General features: G+C 33.0%; 2 protein-coding genes across 5 annotated transcripts; both read right to left on the bottom strand.

Annotated features, from left to right (window-relative positions):
- Positions 1-4,842: 4,842 nt before the first annotated feature.
- LOC11444869 (probable amino acid permease 7) lies at positions 4,843-13,558 on the bottom strand. Of its 4 annotated transcripts, none has more exons than XM_024778126.2 (8): positions 13,403-13,558; positions 8,014-8,154; positions 7,693-7,926; positions 7,505-7,598; positions 7,118-7,332; positions 6,542-6,675; positions 6,228-6,455; positions 4,843-5,537 (listed from the first exon to the last, which is right to left on the bottom strand). In XM_024778126.2, exons 2-8 carry the CDS (start codon positions 8,087-8,089, stop codon positions 5,136-5,138), a joined length of 1,383 nt encoding a protein of 460 aa, XP_024633894.1. In that variant the 5' UTR covers positions 8,090-8,154; positions 13,403-13,558; the 3' UTR covers positions 4,843-5,135. The 4 variants fall into 4 exon arrangements, with proteins under 4 accessions (XP_024633894.1, XP_003600457.1, XP_039687203.1 ...); XM_003600409.3 differs by having other exon boundaries at positions 8,014-8,130; XM_039831269.1 differs by lacking the exon at positions 13,403-13,558 and adding an exon at positions 8,461-8,600.
- A 1,519-nt stretch (positions 13,559-15,077) lies between these two features.
- LOC11438683 (B3 domain-containing protein At3g18960) lies at positions 15,078-16,303 on the bottom strand. Its single transcript, XM_003600407.4, has 4 exons — positions 16,241-16,303; positions 15,621-16,023; positions 15,405-15,550; positions 15,078-15,311 (listed from the first exon to the last, which is right to left on the bottom strand). Exons 1-4 carry the CDS (start codon positions 16,301-16,303, stop codon positions 15,078-15,080), a joined length of 846 nt encoding a protein of 281 aa, XP_003600455.1.
- Between the last annotated feature and the right edge of the window lie 822 nt (positions 16,304-17,125).

The raw sequence follows: 17,125 nt of genomic DNA, 5'->3' as shown, positions 1-17,125 counted from the left end.
AGCTTCTGATACTGCTTCTGATGATACTGTTGCCACTAACCCAACGGCTGCCTTAGCATCATCATCAGCTTCTTCTTTATCAGAACCAGATTCACTATCCAAATCTTCCCAGGTCGCCATCAAGCTCTTTTTGATTTGCTTTCTGAATTTACTGGAGTTGAAGCTTGATTTCTTGGATTTGCCTTTAAACTTCTCCTTCTGAAGATCAGGGCAATCAGCAATGAAATGACCAGGCTTCTTACAATTGAAGCATCCCTTCTGATCTTCTTTCTTGAAGTTCTTGTAGCTACCTCTCTTGCTCAAAAATTTCTTCTGCTTCCTTGCCAGATACTCAAGTTTGTTGGACAGCATAGCCATCTTTACAGATTGATCTTCATCAGAATCTCCATCAGGTGATTCTTCTTCAGATTCACTGGCTTTGTAGGCTTTGGAAGACTTTGAGGTCTTTCCTTTAGATGGTAAAGCAATGGATTTACTCTTCTTAGAGGTTTCAAGCTCATTTAAACTCATTTCATGCACTTTGAGTGAGCTAACAAGATCTTCAACACTTAAAGTATTTAGATCCTTAGCTTCCTCAATAGCAGTTACTTTGGGTCTCCATCTTGAAGGTAAGCTTCTCAAAATCTTACTAACATGATCAGAGGCAACATAGCTTTTCTTCAGTATTTGCAATCCAGAAACTAAAGTTTGAAATCTTGAGTACATTTCTTCTATACTCTCATCATCCTTCATTCTGAAAAGTTCATACTGATGAACTAGCATCAAAGATTTAGCCTCTTTTACTTTCTTGCTGCCTTCAAAGTTTGCACATAGAGAAGCAAACATAGCCTTCGCAGTAGATTTGTCACTCATTTTCATGTATTCGGTGCGAGGTATAGAAGCCACAATGATTCCTCTTATCTTGTGATGTTTCTTATAAAGCTTCTTCTGAGCAGGAGTATGTATTCTTCTGTCTATAGCAGCTCCTTCTTCATCCAAATCCAGATCATCAACTCCATCTTCCAGTATATCCCATAGCTCTTCATCCAATCCCATGATAAAGCTGTACATATTAGTTTTCCACCATGAAAACTCTTCTGGATCTCCATTAAACTTTGGAGCTTTTCCAGAGTCTGTTTTCTTGTCAGCAGTATCATAGTCATGCTTGACACTTGTGTATTTTGGAGTAACTGATTCCTCATCTCCAGACATGTTTTTCTAATAGATCTTGAACTGTAACACGGTTAAGTGCTGTGATAACAGAGCAGGCTCTGATACCAATTGAAGGTGAAAAATACAAGAAGGGGGCGTTGAATTGTGTTTTCTTTTTCTCTTAAAAAATACTTCTTCTGATAAAACTTCAGAAGCAGTTTGTTTGCTTCTGATGAAATGATCAGAGTCAGATTGCAGCGGAAAAGAACAGAGCAGAGAAAAGAAAGACAAAGACACAAGCAGTTATCTTGGTTCCTTCCACAACACGGAAGTAGTCCAGTCCCCCTTGCACTTCCAAGGAGATTTCACTATAATCACAAAGATTACAACTGCTCAATACTTTCAAAGTATGAGACTTCACAAAACAATGCTCAAGCACACACGCAAGAGTCTTCCAATGCTCAAGCACTAAGCAAGAGACTTCTAATGCTCAAGCACGCAGGCAAGAGACTTCTAATCAAACAAAAATACAGAGAATTGAGTTTGAATTGAACACTTGATATACAATCAGTGGTGTTCACAATACAATACAGAAAAGACTCTAGACTTTGAATTTCTAAGATGTATCAAATCAGTGCAGAAATTCAGTGTGCTTTGTAGAATCAAATTGACAGAGTTTTGGCGCTTTTAAACTTATGTATCTCTCTCTTAAATCTTCAAGTCTTCATTCCTTTATATAGAGGTGTGAAAGAGACGTTGAGATAATCAGCACGTCTAAAGAGTCGTTTGAAATCCTTTGATTATCCACCAGTGATCCTTTGCCTGATTTGGGTGTAGTCCTTTGAAGAATAAACTTCAAATTCATTCCCATCTTGAGTGTACAAATTCTGCAGGCATGGCTGTTGTTTTGTCTTGTAGCGTAGACAGAAAACAGAGTAGTGGAGGTAGTGGTTGTACACTTGTACTTTGTCAACTCTATTAACGAGAGACAAGAGCTCAGTGCTATCCATATATCCGTTGATACCTCCCTTTCAATTCTTTGTTCTTCTTTGATAAGACTGAATTGAGAATCAGCAACTTTGAATCTTCAGTTTGATTAAAGGATCAAAAGTAGCTTCTGGTGAAGATATTGCTTCTGATGAAAACTTTTGCTTCTGATGACTTTCTGCTTCTGATGACGTCATCTCTTCAGGAGCAGTTTAGCTTCAGGAGCAGTTTTCTTCAGATGCTCAGAATTTCTTTTTTCTTTCCATTGTTCTTCCAAGACCTATTGAAATAACTTGAGTAGCCTTTGGTCCTGTACACTTGAACAATTATTAGTAATAACCAATTGACAATTTTTAATACCTTGTTATCATCAAAACTTAATAAGGTTCATTGTGAAACACATTTTGTTCCAACAAAGTTTGATTTTTGTCTTGTAGCCAAAAAAATAACGGTGAAGTTTGATAATTTAGTGGCTGAGTGAACCATCAAATTGGTCCTTGAATTTTTACGGGTCGGCCAAATTCATCCTTCAATTATGAGAAATATCAACTTAGTCCATGGATTTGTCAGACGTCCATCAAAAAGGTCCCTCCGTCCAAGTCATCCGTTAGCCATGCTGATATGTCGCCCTGCATGTTGTGTTGTCTTATATACGGGGCAAAAAGGAAGCCACGTGTTCAAGGACTAATTTGATTGAATTGGAAAAAGTTCAGTTTTCACTTTTCAGTTTATTTTTTCTTTCTGCTTTTTCCATTTTGCCCCTGCATTACCCATACCTCCTTCTTCACATTTCACTCAGAAACATAAAAAACGTCATTGTCTCTTCTCCTTCCCGCTAAAACATTCTCCATTTTCACCCCTTCAAAATCATCATCATCTCCGACGATTCTCACGTTTTTAAAGTTTCTGTTGATGCCCCATAGTTGGGTTGTTTTTCCCTATGTAATTTCTCAGACTTATGACTTTTGCCTATGTAATATTTTAGTTTCAATTTTTGTGTTCTGGCTTTTTAAGTTTATTTTGTACATGTATCCTTCAAGGATCAATTTGATATCTGATTAAACAATTCAGGACTTAATTGATGGTTTTTAATATAACGTATGGATCTATTTGATAGATAGAACAATAATTCAGAGACTAATTTGATGGAAATATTATTACAGAAATGTTACATTCATCAATCATCTTCAACCTCTTTGCTCACATCACCATTATACTTGGAGCTTCAAGATGAAGTTAAACTTTCATAACAGTTTTTTTCCATATTCCCACCCCCCATCATTTCAGATTCAATTTCAATAGTTTTGCTTCAAAAAATCTTGAGGATTTTGACTTTCAGATTCAATGCGAAAAAATTAGGGTTTGAAGATTTTTTAATTGGGGAAGAACTGGATCACTTATTACTGAAGGAAATTTTGGTGATTTTGGAGTGTAGATTGAAGATTGTGTAATTAGGGTTACAACTTTATACAATTGGGGAAGAAAGAGCCGTTGGGGAAGAAAAGAGTCGTTAATCAGTTTAGTCCTTTGAAATGTTTGTTTTTATCGGCCAAATCAGTCACTGTCTACGTGGCGTCTGACATGTGAGAGGCTAACGACCACGTCAGCGTCCGTTAACGCTCCGTTTGAACAGAAGGACTAACTTGTTGAAATTTAAAAATATTCAAAGATTAAATTGATATTTCGCATAATTGAGGGATGAATTTGGCCGATCCGTAAAAATTCAAGGACGAATCATTAGGGTGGAGATTGAAGGGCTTTTGAAAAGAAAAGGTGGGTGGTTTATTAGGGTGGAGGTTGAAACGTGAAGGGGTTGTGGTTGTGTCAGAGAAGAAGATGGTTTGGTACACATCCAATGAAGCCATCACCATGTTTGGTTTGTAGTTTATAACAACGTCTTGGAGAAGATGTAATGGAATTGAAGTTTGAAGAAGATTGAGACAAGGTTGTTGTGTTGTGCTGTGGTTTTTTGAGGTAAGCCGCAAGCTTCTTGTGCTGTGATGGTGTGTAGAAAGAGCCTATTTTTTGTGGTAGTGAAGAAAGAAACGATGAGGTGGGGGTGGAATCACGTGCCAATTTCTTTTTAATTCTTTTTAAATCCTTTTTTGTTTGTTTTTTATTTTTAATTAATTAAATGCCACATGACATCCATCTATTGGCCATCTGGGATTTGACCCAGTCAAAATTAAAAGAGCCTATGAGTTGCAAAAAGAGGTGAAGTTGGGGTTTGGAAAGTGATTATTTTTATCAGAGGACCAAAATTGTTACGGAGCCAAACATAAGGGACCAAAAATACATTTTAACCTAATTTAGTTGAACAATAATATTTTAGACACAAAAAGTTGATACGATGTACAAACACAATATAAAATTGCATCACATCCAAGTGATAAAAGTATAATCTAAAAAAAATATTAAAATGTATCATCCAAGTGATAAAAGCATAATCTAAAAAAAATATTAAAATGTATCATATATGATGTCAGATGTTAACATTTTATGTGAACATAATATTTTTGTTTAGTTTTACCAACCATAATGTGTCGACTCCGTTAATTAAATACTAATGTCAGTTCATTGATAAGAGTTTGACTTTGTAATATTAGGGGATAATCACTCAAAGATGATTGTAAAATGACAAATAATGTCACTTTAATTCAAAATAAAAATAGTCTGTTCTTGAATGAATGTAGGATGTATTTTTGGAAAATGAAACTTTGGGATTAATAGAAATAGAAAAAACCAACAAATTTAGACTTTGATAAAATACAACTCCATGAGTTTAAAAAAAAAAAAATACAACTCCATGAGTTTAAAAAAAAAAATACAACTCCATGGATACCATTATACCAAACTAAAAATTTGTTGGAACTCATGGCTAGTCAGATATAGCTTAATCCCTATCCAACTCTGAAAAACACTACTACCATTGTATCACATTAAACTAAACTACATGAACCAATCTACAACCCATATAAAGTACCCATTATTAAGTGGTAATAATGTCATTAACCTTTTCAACTAAGTTTCTCATGTATGATTCCTTCAAATGATCCAATTAATCCCATCATTGTAACAAGAAAGCAAGCAAAGCTAAATATCCTGAGAACAATCCATTTTTTAGTCCAAGCTCCAATTTTCTTCTGTACAAAGTACATTTCAACTGGGAAATATATAGCCAGTGGCCAGAAATTTATGCCTCCTAGTACTCCTAGAATTTGATTGAAGTAAGGAAAGAAAATTGCAAGTCCAGTGGTTGAAATCACATAGCTTGTTCTGAAACAGAACCTGAAAAGATTTATCTTAAAAGAAGGTAATAGAGGAAGTTTCACTTTGTGGAAATCATTCACAAAGCCACTCTCTGGGAATTTTCTTGAACACCATCTATCAGCAGTATTAAATATTGGTTGACTGTATACCTGTCAAGTAGACCATATAAATGAGGCACATTATTAATAAAACGTAACATGAGAAAACAGTGAATGAGGACATTCAATCACTAAGCAACTATTTTAGCATGGACTAAATTTGATTTATAAATCATTTATTCAAAGTACATGTCTCTATTGAGAAATATTCCAAGTACCACATTAAAAGGAGATAAGATTTTAAGGTTTTGTTTGAAAGTTTGTAGGAAAAGGTAGTGGAGGGCTTTGAGGATAAAGGCAGGAGTAAATCCCCCCCACCCCCACCTTGCATGAGGTTTTACTTTCTCAATTAAAATATTATGTTTAGTTTTGCTGCAGCAGCAACCAAAATGACGTTGAAAAACCACTTCACTGCATAAGCTTAGTTTTGCAGCATTAAGAAACCTCTCAAAAAATGCTTTGGAGAGGGTTTTACAGATTTTGAATAAATTTTCAAATCAATTACTTCTCTTCATAATACTTTCAAAACAAAAAATAATATTATCGTAAGTATTTTCATCCCACACAGTTTTGTCTACATCACAAAAAAGATCATAGAATAGCACACTATGTAATAGCTTGGTTTTTGTATACAACTGCAAATGTTTGTCTGGTTAAAATAGAACTGTGTTTCAACTATGCCTCTTCTGAAGTTATTTATTTAAATTTAAACAAGTAAATTCTGATTGGTAAGAGTAGTACCTGATATCCTCCAACCAAATGAATGATAATGCAAACATTGGCAAGGTCAATAAGCCAGTAAGGCTCATAAAACCCAAACCCTGTCAAGAGATTTCCTGGTGTAGCATTTCCAAAAGCTGCATATCCAAAGCCTCCACAACATATGTAGAAGAATGTTGTAATGGAGATTGCCATCATGGAGGCCTTTTTCATGGTTTGATTCTCTGGTGGAGGAGACTCTAGAGTGTCCTTTGCTCAACAAAATTCAATAATTTGTTTCAGATGTAATTCTTTTCATTTGCTTATAAAATTTGAATATGAAATGTTTAAGGTACCTGTATCTCAAGAAAGATCATTGAGTACGGATAGGAAAAACTAATGTCACCAATTGCCTGGAAGATTAACCAGATTTTGTCAGCAACATTAGCAGTCTGTACTCCTGTCAAACTTCCCATAATTCTTCCATTTTCTGCAAGTGCAACCCAATTCCTATGAAGTGTGAATCAATATAGTACTATAGTATGGATTATTGGATACTAATGTTTTTATTTCTTCATGATGTTGCTTTAATTAGACAATTGGTTGAACAACCAATTAAACAATCTCTTGATTTATTATGGGATATTTTTATATATTATATTGTTTATGATTCATAACAGTTTATATTCATGATCATGAACTAAATTGACCTATCCAAAAAGACTTATACGATCAAACTCAAGGTCTATAATTTAGGGACTGACTCAGTGTTTCACTCTACGACATTGTTTGATTAATGTAGCTGACTCGTTTAGCGAAAAAAGGGTTTGGTTGTTATATGATGCTGCCTTAACTATCAAGAGACTTAAAATTAAGAAATAAGAAAAATCAGAATCTTAAATTAACAGAAATTGAGTGAAGATGAGACTTACTTATGACTGTTGCTATGCCAAGTCCAAGTCCAATGAATGAATAAGTAAAGGACATTATTGCAGCAACAACTGAAACCCATGTCATGCTATGAAGATCCGGTATGAATGACATTACAATCTGAACAACTCCAAACAGTATCATATACAAATTACCCCCATACCTACAAGGAGCACCATGCCCTTCCTTGTGATAACAATTTGAACTCATAATAGCCCTGTATTAATTAGTAGAATAAACATATGTCATTATTATGGCAAAACTGAATGTTTATTTCACTAGGGAGAGCCCTCTTTTTATAGGTGAAATATATAATGTCAATTCCTTAAATTAATCAGTGATATAATCAACAAGAAATAAAACATTGATCTTCGAATTAACAGAAGTACCTCACACTGGTTGCTGTGGTAAGTACATAGGCAATACTAGTGACATACAAGCTCAAAAATTGAAGGAAACCAGCCACATATGCCCTTTTTGTACCTGTACAGCATTAAACTCAAATTAAAGTTATAAAAAAACATATATATGTTGGGTAGAGTGATTAAACAAGGTGAAGAATGTTATGTTTAATTACCAAGATTGACTCTAACAGCATCCATAAAAGAGTAGTTTCTTTTCCCATTTACAGAGTCAGGATGTCTGTAACAATCAGCCAAAAGGAATGAAGAAACATAGGTAGCTATTGCACAAGAAAGTAATGCAAGTGGCCCTCCAATCCATCCTAGTTGAGCAGTACTCCATGCCAATGACAAAACACCAGACCCGATAACACCAGTGATGATATGAGCCAAGGCACTCTTTAAATTTCCTGCAGAATTTGTAGCAGGATAAAAGCTTAGTATTCAAATGCATGCATATGAAAATGAATTGGTTATGAAGCAATTTAGAATTTTACCAGTCCTTTTGGCATGTCCATCATCATCATAAGCAACAGAAGCAGTCGTTATTTGTAGAGAATTTTGCTTATTCATCTTTATCCAAGCATATATAACTCAATGGAAGTTTGAGTTTGCTGCATATGATAGAAAATCCTGAGCTACAATAATAAAGACAAATTAACGAGCAACGATGAAGCTCACAATGCAAATGATCTTAGTTGCAATATAAAATTATAGGCTATAGTAATTATATAGGTGTTAGGATCCTTTTCGAGCAACGATGAAGATCAAAAGAAATTAACGAAGAGAAGGGAAATTAAAGAAAAATAAAATTGTTCAAGTTCTTTTTGTTTTCATTAATTAGAAATACTAACGCTGACATATAAAAAACATAACCGACTAAAAAGAATTGTAACCGCCTAATAAAGTAAATTAAATTGAGAAGAGGTGGGTGGAGTGGGGACCTGAACTACTTTACTGAACCGGGTAAGGATCCGCACCGAGTGTGGAGATTCTAAATCCGACTGAGTTGGGTTGTTGTTATATACTCCACTTTCAAAGGTTGTTTAGCCATTGCCGCCGATTATTCCGTGCTTTTCTGTTTATTTTCACTAAATATCTCTTATCTCTATCGAATCGAATAACATTAAGTAAATAGACAATTATCCCTGAAATTGTAAGTTTCGTCAATTATCCCGTTTAAATTAACAAAACTTCAATTACCTTTAAAATTTACTCCCTCCGTCAAATTCTTCTGTTAGTGAACATGACATTTTGCAAATATTTCATGAAGTTTTGCATTTATGTGCAAAATGCCCCCCAAACTCAAAAATTTATATTATTTTTTCTTAAAAACAAACAATTAAGGTGATAACTAGGGTACCGAATGGTGGGTAATTTACCCCAACAAATACACATAAGCCACATAAGCACATTTTTAAGTGGTATCCATGAACTATCTTGATCCCACCAACAAATTGCTCATTTTCATTGGTTGGTGCGTAAATTACCCATCATTCTTCAAAGGTAATCTAGAAAAAACCAACAATTAATAGTTAAATATTAAAAGGCTTAATTGATCTGCCGGTCCTTTAACTTATTTCTTTTATTCAATTTGGTCTCATAAGTTTTAACAGTCACAAACACATCCCTTAACTCACCTATCATTAATTAATGTGATCCCCTCAAAAAAGAGATCGTTGGATAAGAGAGGTCTACCAGATCTTATAATGTATCACCAACACCTGATTATTTAATTTCTTCATGTTCTTCCCCATCTTCATCATCATTCATCCTTCATCATCTTCATCAAATAAAATCAAAAATCCAACTTTTTTTTTCTTTCAAAAAGCACGAACTCAATAATTAACACCACCACCATCTTCCAAATAAGAATCAAAACTAACATCCATTAATTAAATTCATTACCTTCAACCCAGACATTCGAATCTGAAAATCACTTCTTCAAAAACCCTCCATGGTTACAATCTGAAAATCATTTCTCACTTCTCTAATTCATCTTCAACAACACTGAAACTCCCATTTTTCTAATTCTATTTAAAATTCTCAGAATTCCAACAACAACGATCTACATAATCATAACCCCTTCAATCGACCACAACCCCTTTGAGAAAAGAAAAAACTTCATCCACTTCATGACGCTGCAACGACCATGAACATGTCGTGTTCAACCATCGGTGCTGCAACGTACGCAACACTGTATCAGATCGAAAAATAACCAACTCTGCATTAATTTTGAATTTGGTTTATACTGATTCATGTGTTTGTTGTCAGAAATTTTTGCTTGCAATTTCATTGGTTTGGATTAGGGGTTATAACGTTTTGAATGATAAATTAACAAGATATATGAAATTGGGTTTGATTTTGAGTATGATGTTTCTGTATGAATTTTAAGAGTTTTTTTTCTTCTTCATTTTTATTTTTCTGGGTATACCATGTTTCTACAGAACAATGGAAGTTTTATAAGTTATTTATGAAAAGAACAAGAAAAAGAAACCACACAAGTATGAATTTGAAGGTCAGGGTTGGAATCCACAACCATGTATAGTGCATTGCGGCATAGGGTTTCGTTTTAGATCTGTGAATACAGTCGATACAAGTATACAACAGTAGTAGTAGAAAGAAGGGGGGAAATGCAGTATTTGAATGCAGTAATTGAATTAATTGGATGTTTTCTCTTTATCCATCGCTATAATTATAAATTGGACGTTTTTCAAGTCGCTCAACTGTGTGGTGTTTTTCGGGGGTTGTCATTTTGGCTTTAGACGTTGTTTTGGTTGTGGTTATTGTGGCGAGGAATGGTGTTTATGAATGTTGAAGGATTTAATTGTTCAACGTGGTGATGAAGTTGAGTAAAATGAATTTTGTAGGGAAGATTGGTGTGTATTGATTTGTAGTCGGACGAGGTGCAATCATTGTTAGTAGTTTAGGCTCTGTCTCTCTGTTTTGGATTTTGGAAATGGCAAGGGTGTTGGTGTATGATGTTGAGGCTTTTGTTTGGTTTTGGGGCTGTTGTGGGGAAGTTTTGAATTTGAAAGTTGATTTTGTATTGACTTGTGTCGGGCGAGGTGCGGATATGGTGGAAGGTTGTGGTAGGGGGTGATATTGTTGTTGCTCAATGGATTCTAGTTATGGGTTTTGTTTGCATGTTGTTTGGAGATCATATTGATGTAGTGGCTTTTGGGTGTGGGCAGATTTTAGTGGTCTTTTAGTCTTTGAGGTTGAGGTTTGGGGCAATTGTTAATGTTCATGAAAGTTTGTTTGGTTTGATTTGGTGTTTTGTGTAATTGTTTGGTGTTGTTGGTAGATCTTTGTGGGATGATCAATTTGACTTTTATTTTGAGGTTTTGTAAATGGATTTTGCTTTGTCTATGTCACTTTTTTTGGGTGTTCCGTCTATATACGACACTTATGTTTTGTAACTCTTGCTTCACTTGTCTTTGTTCGTCTAAATAAAGTGTCTGAAATTCAAACTCTGATCCTTGCATATATTATCCAATTTATCTACCAATCTAAACTCACAAGATTGTTTTTCATTATTAATCATGATTGATAATCGATAAGATTTCTTTTTTTTTTTTAAGGAAGAATTTCTGGATATGTGATTAAATATTTTTGTATCATAAAAAATTTCATGCTTTAATTTAGTCCGTTGATGGAGGGGATAATTTCCTCTCTCCCCATGTCACAAAACTTTATCTTCTTTCATTTTTTTTTATCTCTCCTCGTTGATGGAGAGTGGTGGAATGGAATGGAATGAAATGGGATAGATCATAGTTCCATTGTTTGGTTTTGTAAAAAAGGAATGGAGTGGGATGGTATCCATTCCATCCAATACCACCCACTTAGCCAATTTTTCATTCCATCCAATTTAGGGTGTATCGAGCGGAATGGAACACATTGTTAAACAATTAAAATTTTGCCCACATTTTTACTATTCCATCAGCTACCTTATTTTTTTGTCTCTTCACTGTTTCTTATTTCTTCTTCAGTTTCTTATCCCTTGTTCGCTTATACTATCTTCTCTGTTACTTCTTTCTATTAATATTCATTCCATCAATAAAGTGTTATTTTTAAATTCCATTCATCTTCTTTCATACATGTTTGTTTCACTCCAACATAGAATTCGATAGGCAATGATTGTTCAAAAAAAAAGAATTCGATAGGCAAATGTTTTTGTTTACAAGTACAATTTGACATTCTATTAACAGGTACAATTGTGTAGTTTATTTTTACGGAAGTACAATTGTTTAGTTCTATGCACACGCCGCAATTATTTTCAACTTTAATTTTTAACTCAGTATTATATACAATTTTTTTAAGGAAGTATTGTAGACATTTTTGGTTGTTTATGGTTAGTTGGTTACTATCAACATGTATTAACTTTGAGGACTCGTGAATGAAGGTGCTCGTAAAAAAATAAGCTTTGTCAAAATATGTTGAATTTGTGGTGCTACTCATGTTTATTCTGATACTCTTTATTTTAGAGCTATTCATGAACGATGCTAAAATAACCATATCTTGATTGAATTGAATTTGATAATTCAACAAATTGATGGTTTTGAAATAAAGGGTAAAATTGAAATAAAAAAGTTATAATTTGTTCTGTTCCATCCACTTTCCAAACAATGGAATGGGAAATTAGTTTCATTCCGTCGTAAAATACCTAGGGGGTGTTTGTTTCAAGGTTAAGAATGACATTCCCGGGAATACATGGCTAGGGAATGATTATACCCATGTTTGTTATGAGGTTGAGAAAAAAATATTCCTGGGTATAAAGGTTCCTGGGAATGGAGTAACCTCCCATAACTTTCATTATTCCCATGTAAAGAGATGAGAATGTGCATTCCCATGATATTATGCATAGATTTAAAAAAAAAAATTGTAACTTCCAATTTTTCCAGGAATGTCAAGTTATTTGCCAAACACTTTTTTTAACAAATACCCAAGAATCAAATTTTCATATTTTCATTCCCGATATGTTATTCCTGGGAATAATTTGTGTTTCCCAAAAACAAACGCCCCCCTAAACAATGGAATGAAATCTTTGTTGCATTTCGTTCCGCTCCATTCCATTCCATTCCATTCCGCTCCATTCCATTCCACTCCGTTAGTTTTAAGTTATCGAAACAGGGCCTTAATTTCACTTTCTTGTATGATTACACATATTTTTTTAATGAAGAGAACATAAGAGTCAGATAGAAAGTTATGAAAGAGAACGAGAGAAATGAGAAAAAGATAATCAAGATTCATTAGAATATTAATATTTTAAAATTGATTATTAAAAAAAAAAAGTGAAATAATCTAATGTCCATGCAATTTTTTTTGTAGGGTTACAAAATAACAAAACACAAAAGAACAAAAAACAAAACAAAAATAGAAGGGAACTTAAGTTCCAAGCATGTATCTTCCGAGAAGCGACTATATATTTGAGAGGGGATGATCGAGGCAAACAAAGAAGACGAATGAGAGCCTAAAACAACTTAATTCAATTATAAAAATAAAACGACTTACTTAATTGAGTAATTTATTTGAGTCTCAAATTGGTACTTTCTTCTACAAAAATAACTGGTACTTTCTATATGTTAGGATCAAATAAGTCTTCAAATATTTTCTTTATCAACAACAATCCTCGTATTTTTTCTCAATAGAGTTTAAATCTTTACTCTAATTAATGTTTTACTTCTGTATAAATATTATATATTATATACTCCTAACTATTTAATGACAACAACAAACTAACATAACATAAGAGAAAAGATGGAGGGTGAAACCAAATTTACAAAACTCATGAGACAGTCTCAATTTGCATTCATGTGATAATTCATATATAGTTAATGAAGCAACACACCTTTATTTTCATAAAACAAAAGAGACCAAACTAACCTTAAATTCTTCCTTCTTTGTTTCCTTGATCCTCTTCTAGCACTGTTTTTTCTTCTTCCTGTTCCTCTTATACTTTTTTAGGTGAGATCTTGATCCTTTGAAAAACATTTTGGATATGGTACTTTGCCTTTTCTATACCCTCTCTCCCTTTTCTATTTGTCTCTATCTTTTTGGACCATGTGACATCACATTCACGAGAGTTTTCTCACTTATTAATAAAAATGAGAGGTTGTCACTTTCATAAAAAATAATAATAGTAAAATGAGAAGAAAATAAAACAGAAACTTAACATTTTTCAGCTTAACCTTATGTGAATGATGACATTTTGTTATTCTATTGAATAATTAATGATTAAAAAATTATAATATTCGTGTATTTATATTGGATACACAAACAGAAAACTTAACCGACTAAAAATAATCCTAACCTATAAACTTGGTTAGATAAGAGAGAACAAAAACTTGTTTAATTGAGTTTAACATTGTCAATATTATCATCTAACAATTTTTTTTATTGCTTTTACTGAAAACTCATGTGAGTTACTACACTAAATCATTAGTTAGCTTAAATTATATTTTTTTGTGGAATTATGTCATGCATTCAAAGTGCTTAAATTTTTCATTTGTGCTCAAAATTAGAAAATAGTATTAAAGTGTAGTAGATGGTGGTTGCAATTTATGTTGCTGCCCTGAATCGGTTGATTGGAAGAAAAAAAAGAAAAAAGTGCTAACGGCATGTAACAATCTTTGACTTAACTAAATTTTTGATCTTTTATCTTATTTTCAACATATTATGGTCATTTATCTTTTTAAAAAGATTTATATTTTGTCCTTTTATTATCCTAATGTTAGATAAAGTTGGAAACTAAACTTATGTGGCTTCGAGTTTGTCAAACACGTTGGAGCAATTTAATTTCCTTCAAAGTGTCGCATTAAATTGTTCTCCTTCAAAGGCATTGTCGCACCAAAATCTCCTCCAAACGTTTATGTTCTTGTTTTTAGCATTCTTTTCAATTATTAGTAAAAACGACATTGTTTTCCCTCTTTTGTGCCACATGAGTTTATGTTAACACTGTAACTGCCACATATTAAACTTCTATTAACTTATGCTATGATTTCTGACTATAGAATTAAAATGTGAATCTTTTAGAAAAGATAAAGGATTAAAAGATGTTAAAAATAACATAAAGGCCTAGAACGCATTTTCGATAAAAGATAAAGGCGCACAAATATATTTACAGGAGAGAATCCCAATCCATAAATTTGCTTACAATGTTGATAGTACCTTGGTATGATAAAATGATTCGATTTATTACGGTCCATTCAAGAATAAAGATTAAAGTATATTCATTGATTAATTAATTGTTAATATATAACAATTGACCATGATTAATTGATTATAATTCATTGTATTAATCCATAACAAGATTATAATAATTAGTCCAACAGATCATGTATCTAAACTTTCATTCATTCTTTCCAAGATTTGATAGAAATACAAGAAACTAGCTTGTCATGATGGACCATAGACATTTCCTTCAAAATATTTCAAAATGAAGTTCAGCTACAACCAAAGGTGAAGGTTATTACTTCACTCAACCTATTTGATGGAAAGGAAAGTTTAACTTGGTTTAAGCTACAACAATGTCCTAAACAGATGCATAAACTCTGTCACTTTAGTAAACATGAATTTTAAAAACCAAATCTTTCTTGTTTATCAATTCAAAGACACAAACATCTCCTGATTTCAGTCCACTTTCTCTTGCAAATAAGTACCAGCCCGCGGAAAGGCGACGGCCATTTTTGCCCTCATAAGAACGAAGTAGTTTCACATTCCATGATCTTTTCCCAATCAGCAGCATCACATTTGTGTCCTTGTTCTCAATAACCCCTTTTAAATCTGGTACAGACTGCATAGTATATAATACTATTATCAATCATCATAATTTATAATCACAGCATAAATGAATATATGTAGTAAAAATTGTGTTTGTGCATCCTACCCGAGTATGTTCTACCAGATTAATTGGCTTGATGAGAATTGTGAAAAATGGATTGCATGAGATGAAATTTTGAGCAACTTCCTGAGCTCTAACATCCTTTGGCCAATTCATTGATGAAGTTCTTTTAGTAGTCTTCTCATCATCACCTGCATATATGTGTGAAATGTAAAACATCGAAGAAACTCTTGAAAAGAAAATCAAGAAACCAAACCAAACCTTGAACTTTCTTATGTGGTCGAGAAGAAACAAAAGGTGATCTTTGTCTAGCCTTCTTCCGATTAAGCCATTCATCCAAAATCTCAACTGATTCATCATCATCACTATGATCAACATTGTCATTTTCATCATCACTGTCACATGAAGTATCATAGTCTATTTCTAATGCATTCTTGCCAAGTATTACTACATCAAACTTGAAAGTTCCTTTATATTCAAACACCACCAAGCAACCATGTCCAAGAGAGTAATTTTCAGTAAAAGTTTTCCAACCCTTTTCAAACCAAATCTCACCATTGATTTTTTTCCAATAAACTTTCCATTTAGTGTCATCAGGAGTCTTTATCACCACTGGATTTGATAGACCAACTCCATGTCTCTTTGTAAACTTACTTGGTATTTGCTGTAAAAATTAAAGAACCCCTTTAATTTGGTCACTTAGAAAAAGGTGTCAAATACAATTTATAGTGCTAATATTTTGTTTAGTTGAAAAGTTCTAGTGCTAATATTATAAACAGAAAATATGTGAAATTAATGCATATATGAGATGTTGCATGTTTGAAAAGTTCTAGTGCTAAAATGTAAAATTCTTGAGTTCTAGTACTAAAAAGAATGCTTACAATCCTATGAAGATTAGTTTGAAGGATGATTTTGAAGAAACGGATAGAATTTCCTCTAGCCATGGGTGAAAGAGTGTGAAGTGGAGATAACGAGATGTTTTGATTGTGTCTTACTGTAATCTATATATTGATGACATATTTAAGCTGGCAAGCATGGGCCATTACCCTCCAATGACTACCCCCTCCGGTTACTATTATAAACAATATACATTATTTATTGAATGAATCTAAAAAATAGATTTTGTTTATAACAGTGACCGGAGGATGCATGTGATATGGTGGTCTGAACAAGCAAGCTCTTTACTTGTTGATGTTTACAATTAAGCTACCTGCCTAGGGTATCATTATTACATCTACGAAAATAATGGTCCGATTCTTCATATTTCATAATTAGGTCTGTAGTATTTCCATTGGTACTAATAAAGTGTTTTTTCTTTTTAGATATGAGTATTAGTAATCAAATAAGACACATATATCTAAAAGGGACCAATATCCTCTCCAATGCCTCCAAAAAATGACATAAATGAAGCATATTTAAACCTTATGAAATACTATTTTTTTTAATATTATAAGGATTATACGTAAATAAAAAAGGGCATATATATACATATATTTTATTTTCTTATTGTTTTAATGATCAGTACATTTTCAAATAAGGAGGAAGAGTGACCATAATCGAATTGCGGTGACGACATAAAATGTTCTCACAACAAAACCATTAGGCCATAACATCAAGGACATTTCAACAAAAAAAAGTGATATATTGCAAAAACGTCAAACATTTTTGAATTTTCTTAATATTTCTTTTCAAGATACTCCATCTATATTATATTTCATCTTGAAAAAATTATATTATATTTATTATAAATATATTAAAGGGTTAAT

Source organism: Medicago truncatula, chromosome 3 (genome assembly GCF_003473485.1).
Source record: "Medicago truncatula cultivar Jemalong A17 chromosome 3, MtrunA17r5.0-ANR, whole genome shotgun sequence".
Classification (NCBI taxonomy): domain Eukaryota; kingdom Viridiplantae; phylum Streptophyta; class Magnoliopsida; order Fabales; family Fabaceae; genus Medicago; species Medicago truncatula.
The sequence above is the reverse complement of the archived record's forward strand: the minus strand, read 5'-3'. Positions and strand labels throughout refer to the sequence as shown.

What these genes read in the sequence shown, in the direction of transcription:
- LOC11444869 (XM_024778126.2), bottom strand. Translation starts at nt 8,089, where the DNA reads ATGAATAAGCAAAATTCTCTACAAATAACGACTGCTTCTGTTGCTTAT. An exon ending in TGGCATAGCAACAGTCATAA is followed by an intron (nt 6,676 to 7,117) that starts GTAAGTCTCATC and finishes TTGCACTTGCAG; the next exon opens with AAAATGGAAGAATTATGGGA. An exon ending in ATTTGGTTGGAGGATATCAG is followed by an intron (nt 5,538 to 6,227) that starts GTACTACTCTTA and finishes TCTACTTGACAG; the next exon opens with GTATACAGTCAACCAATATT.
- LOC11438683 (XM_003600407.4), bottom strand. Translation starts at nt 16,303, where the DNA reads ATGGCTAGAGGAAATTCTATCCGTTTCTTCAAAATCATCCTTCAAACT. An exon ending in ACCACATAAGAAAGTTCAAG is followed by an intron (nt 15,551 to 15,620) that starts GTTTGGTTTGGT and finishes ACATATATGCAG; the next exon opens with GTGATGATGAGAAGACTACT. An exon ending in ATCTGGTAGAACATACTCGG is followed by an intron (nt 15,312 to 15,404) that starts GTAGGATGCACA and finishes TATACTATGCAG; the next exon opens with TCTGTACCAGATTTAAAAGG.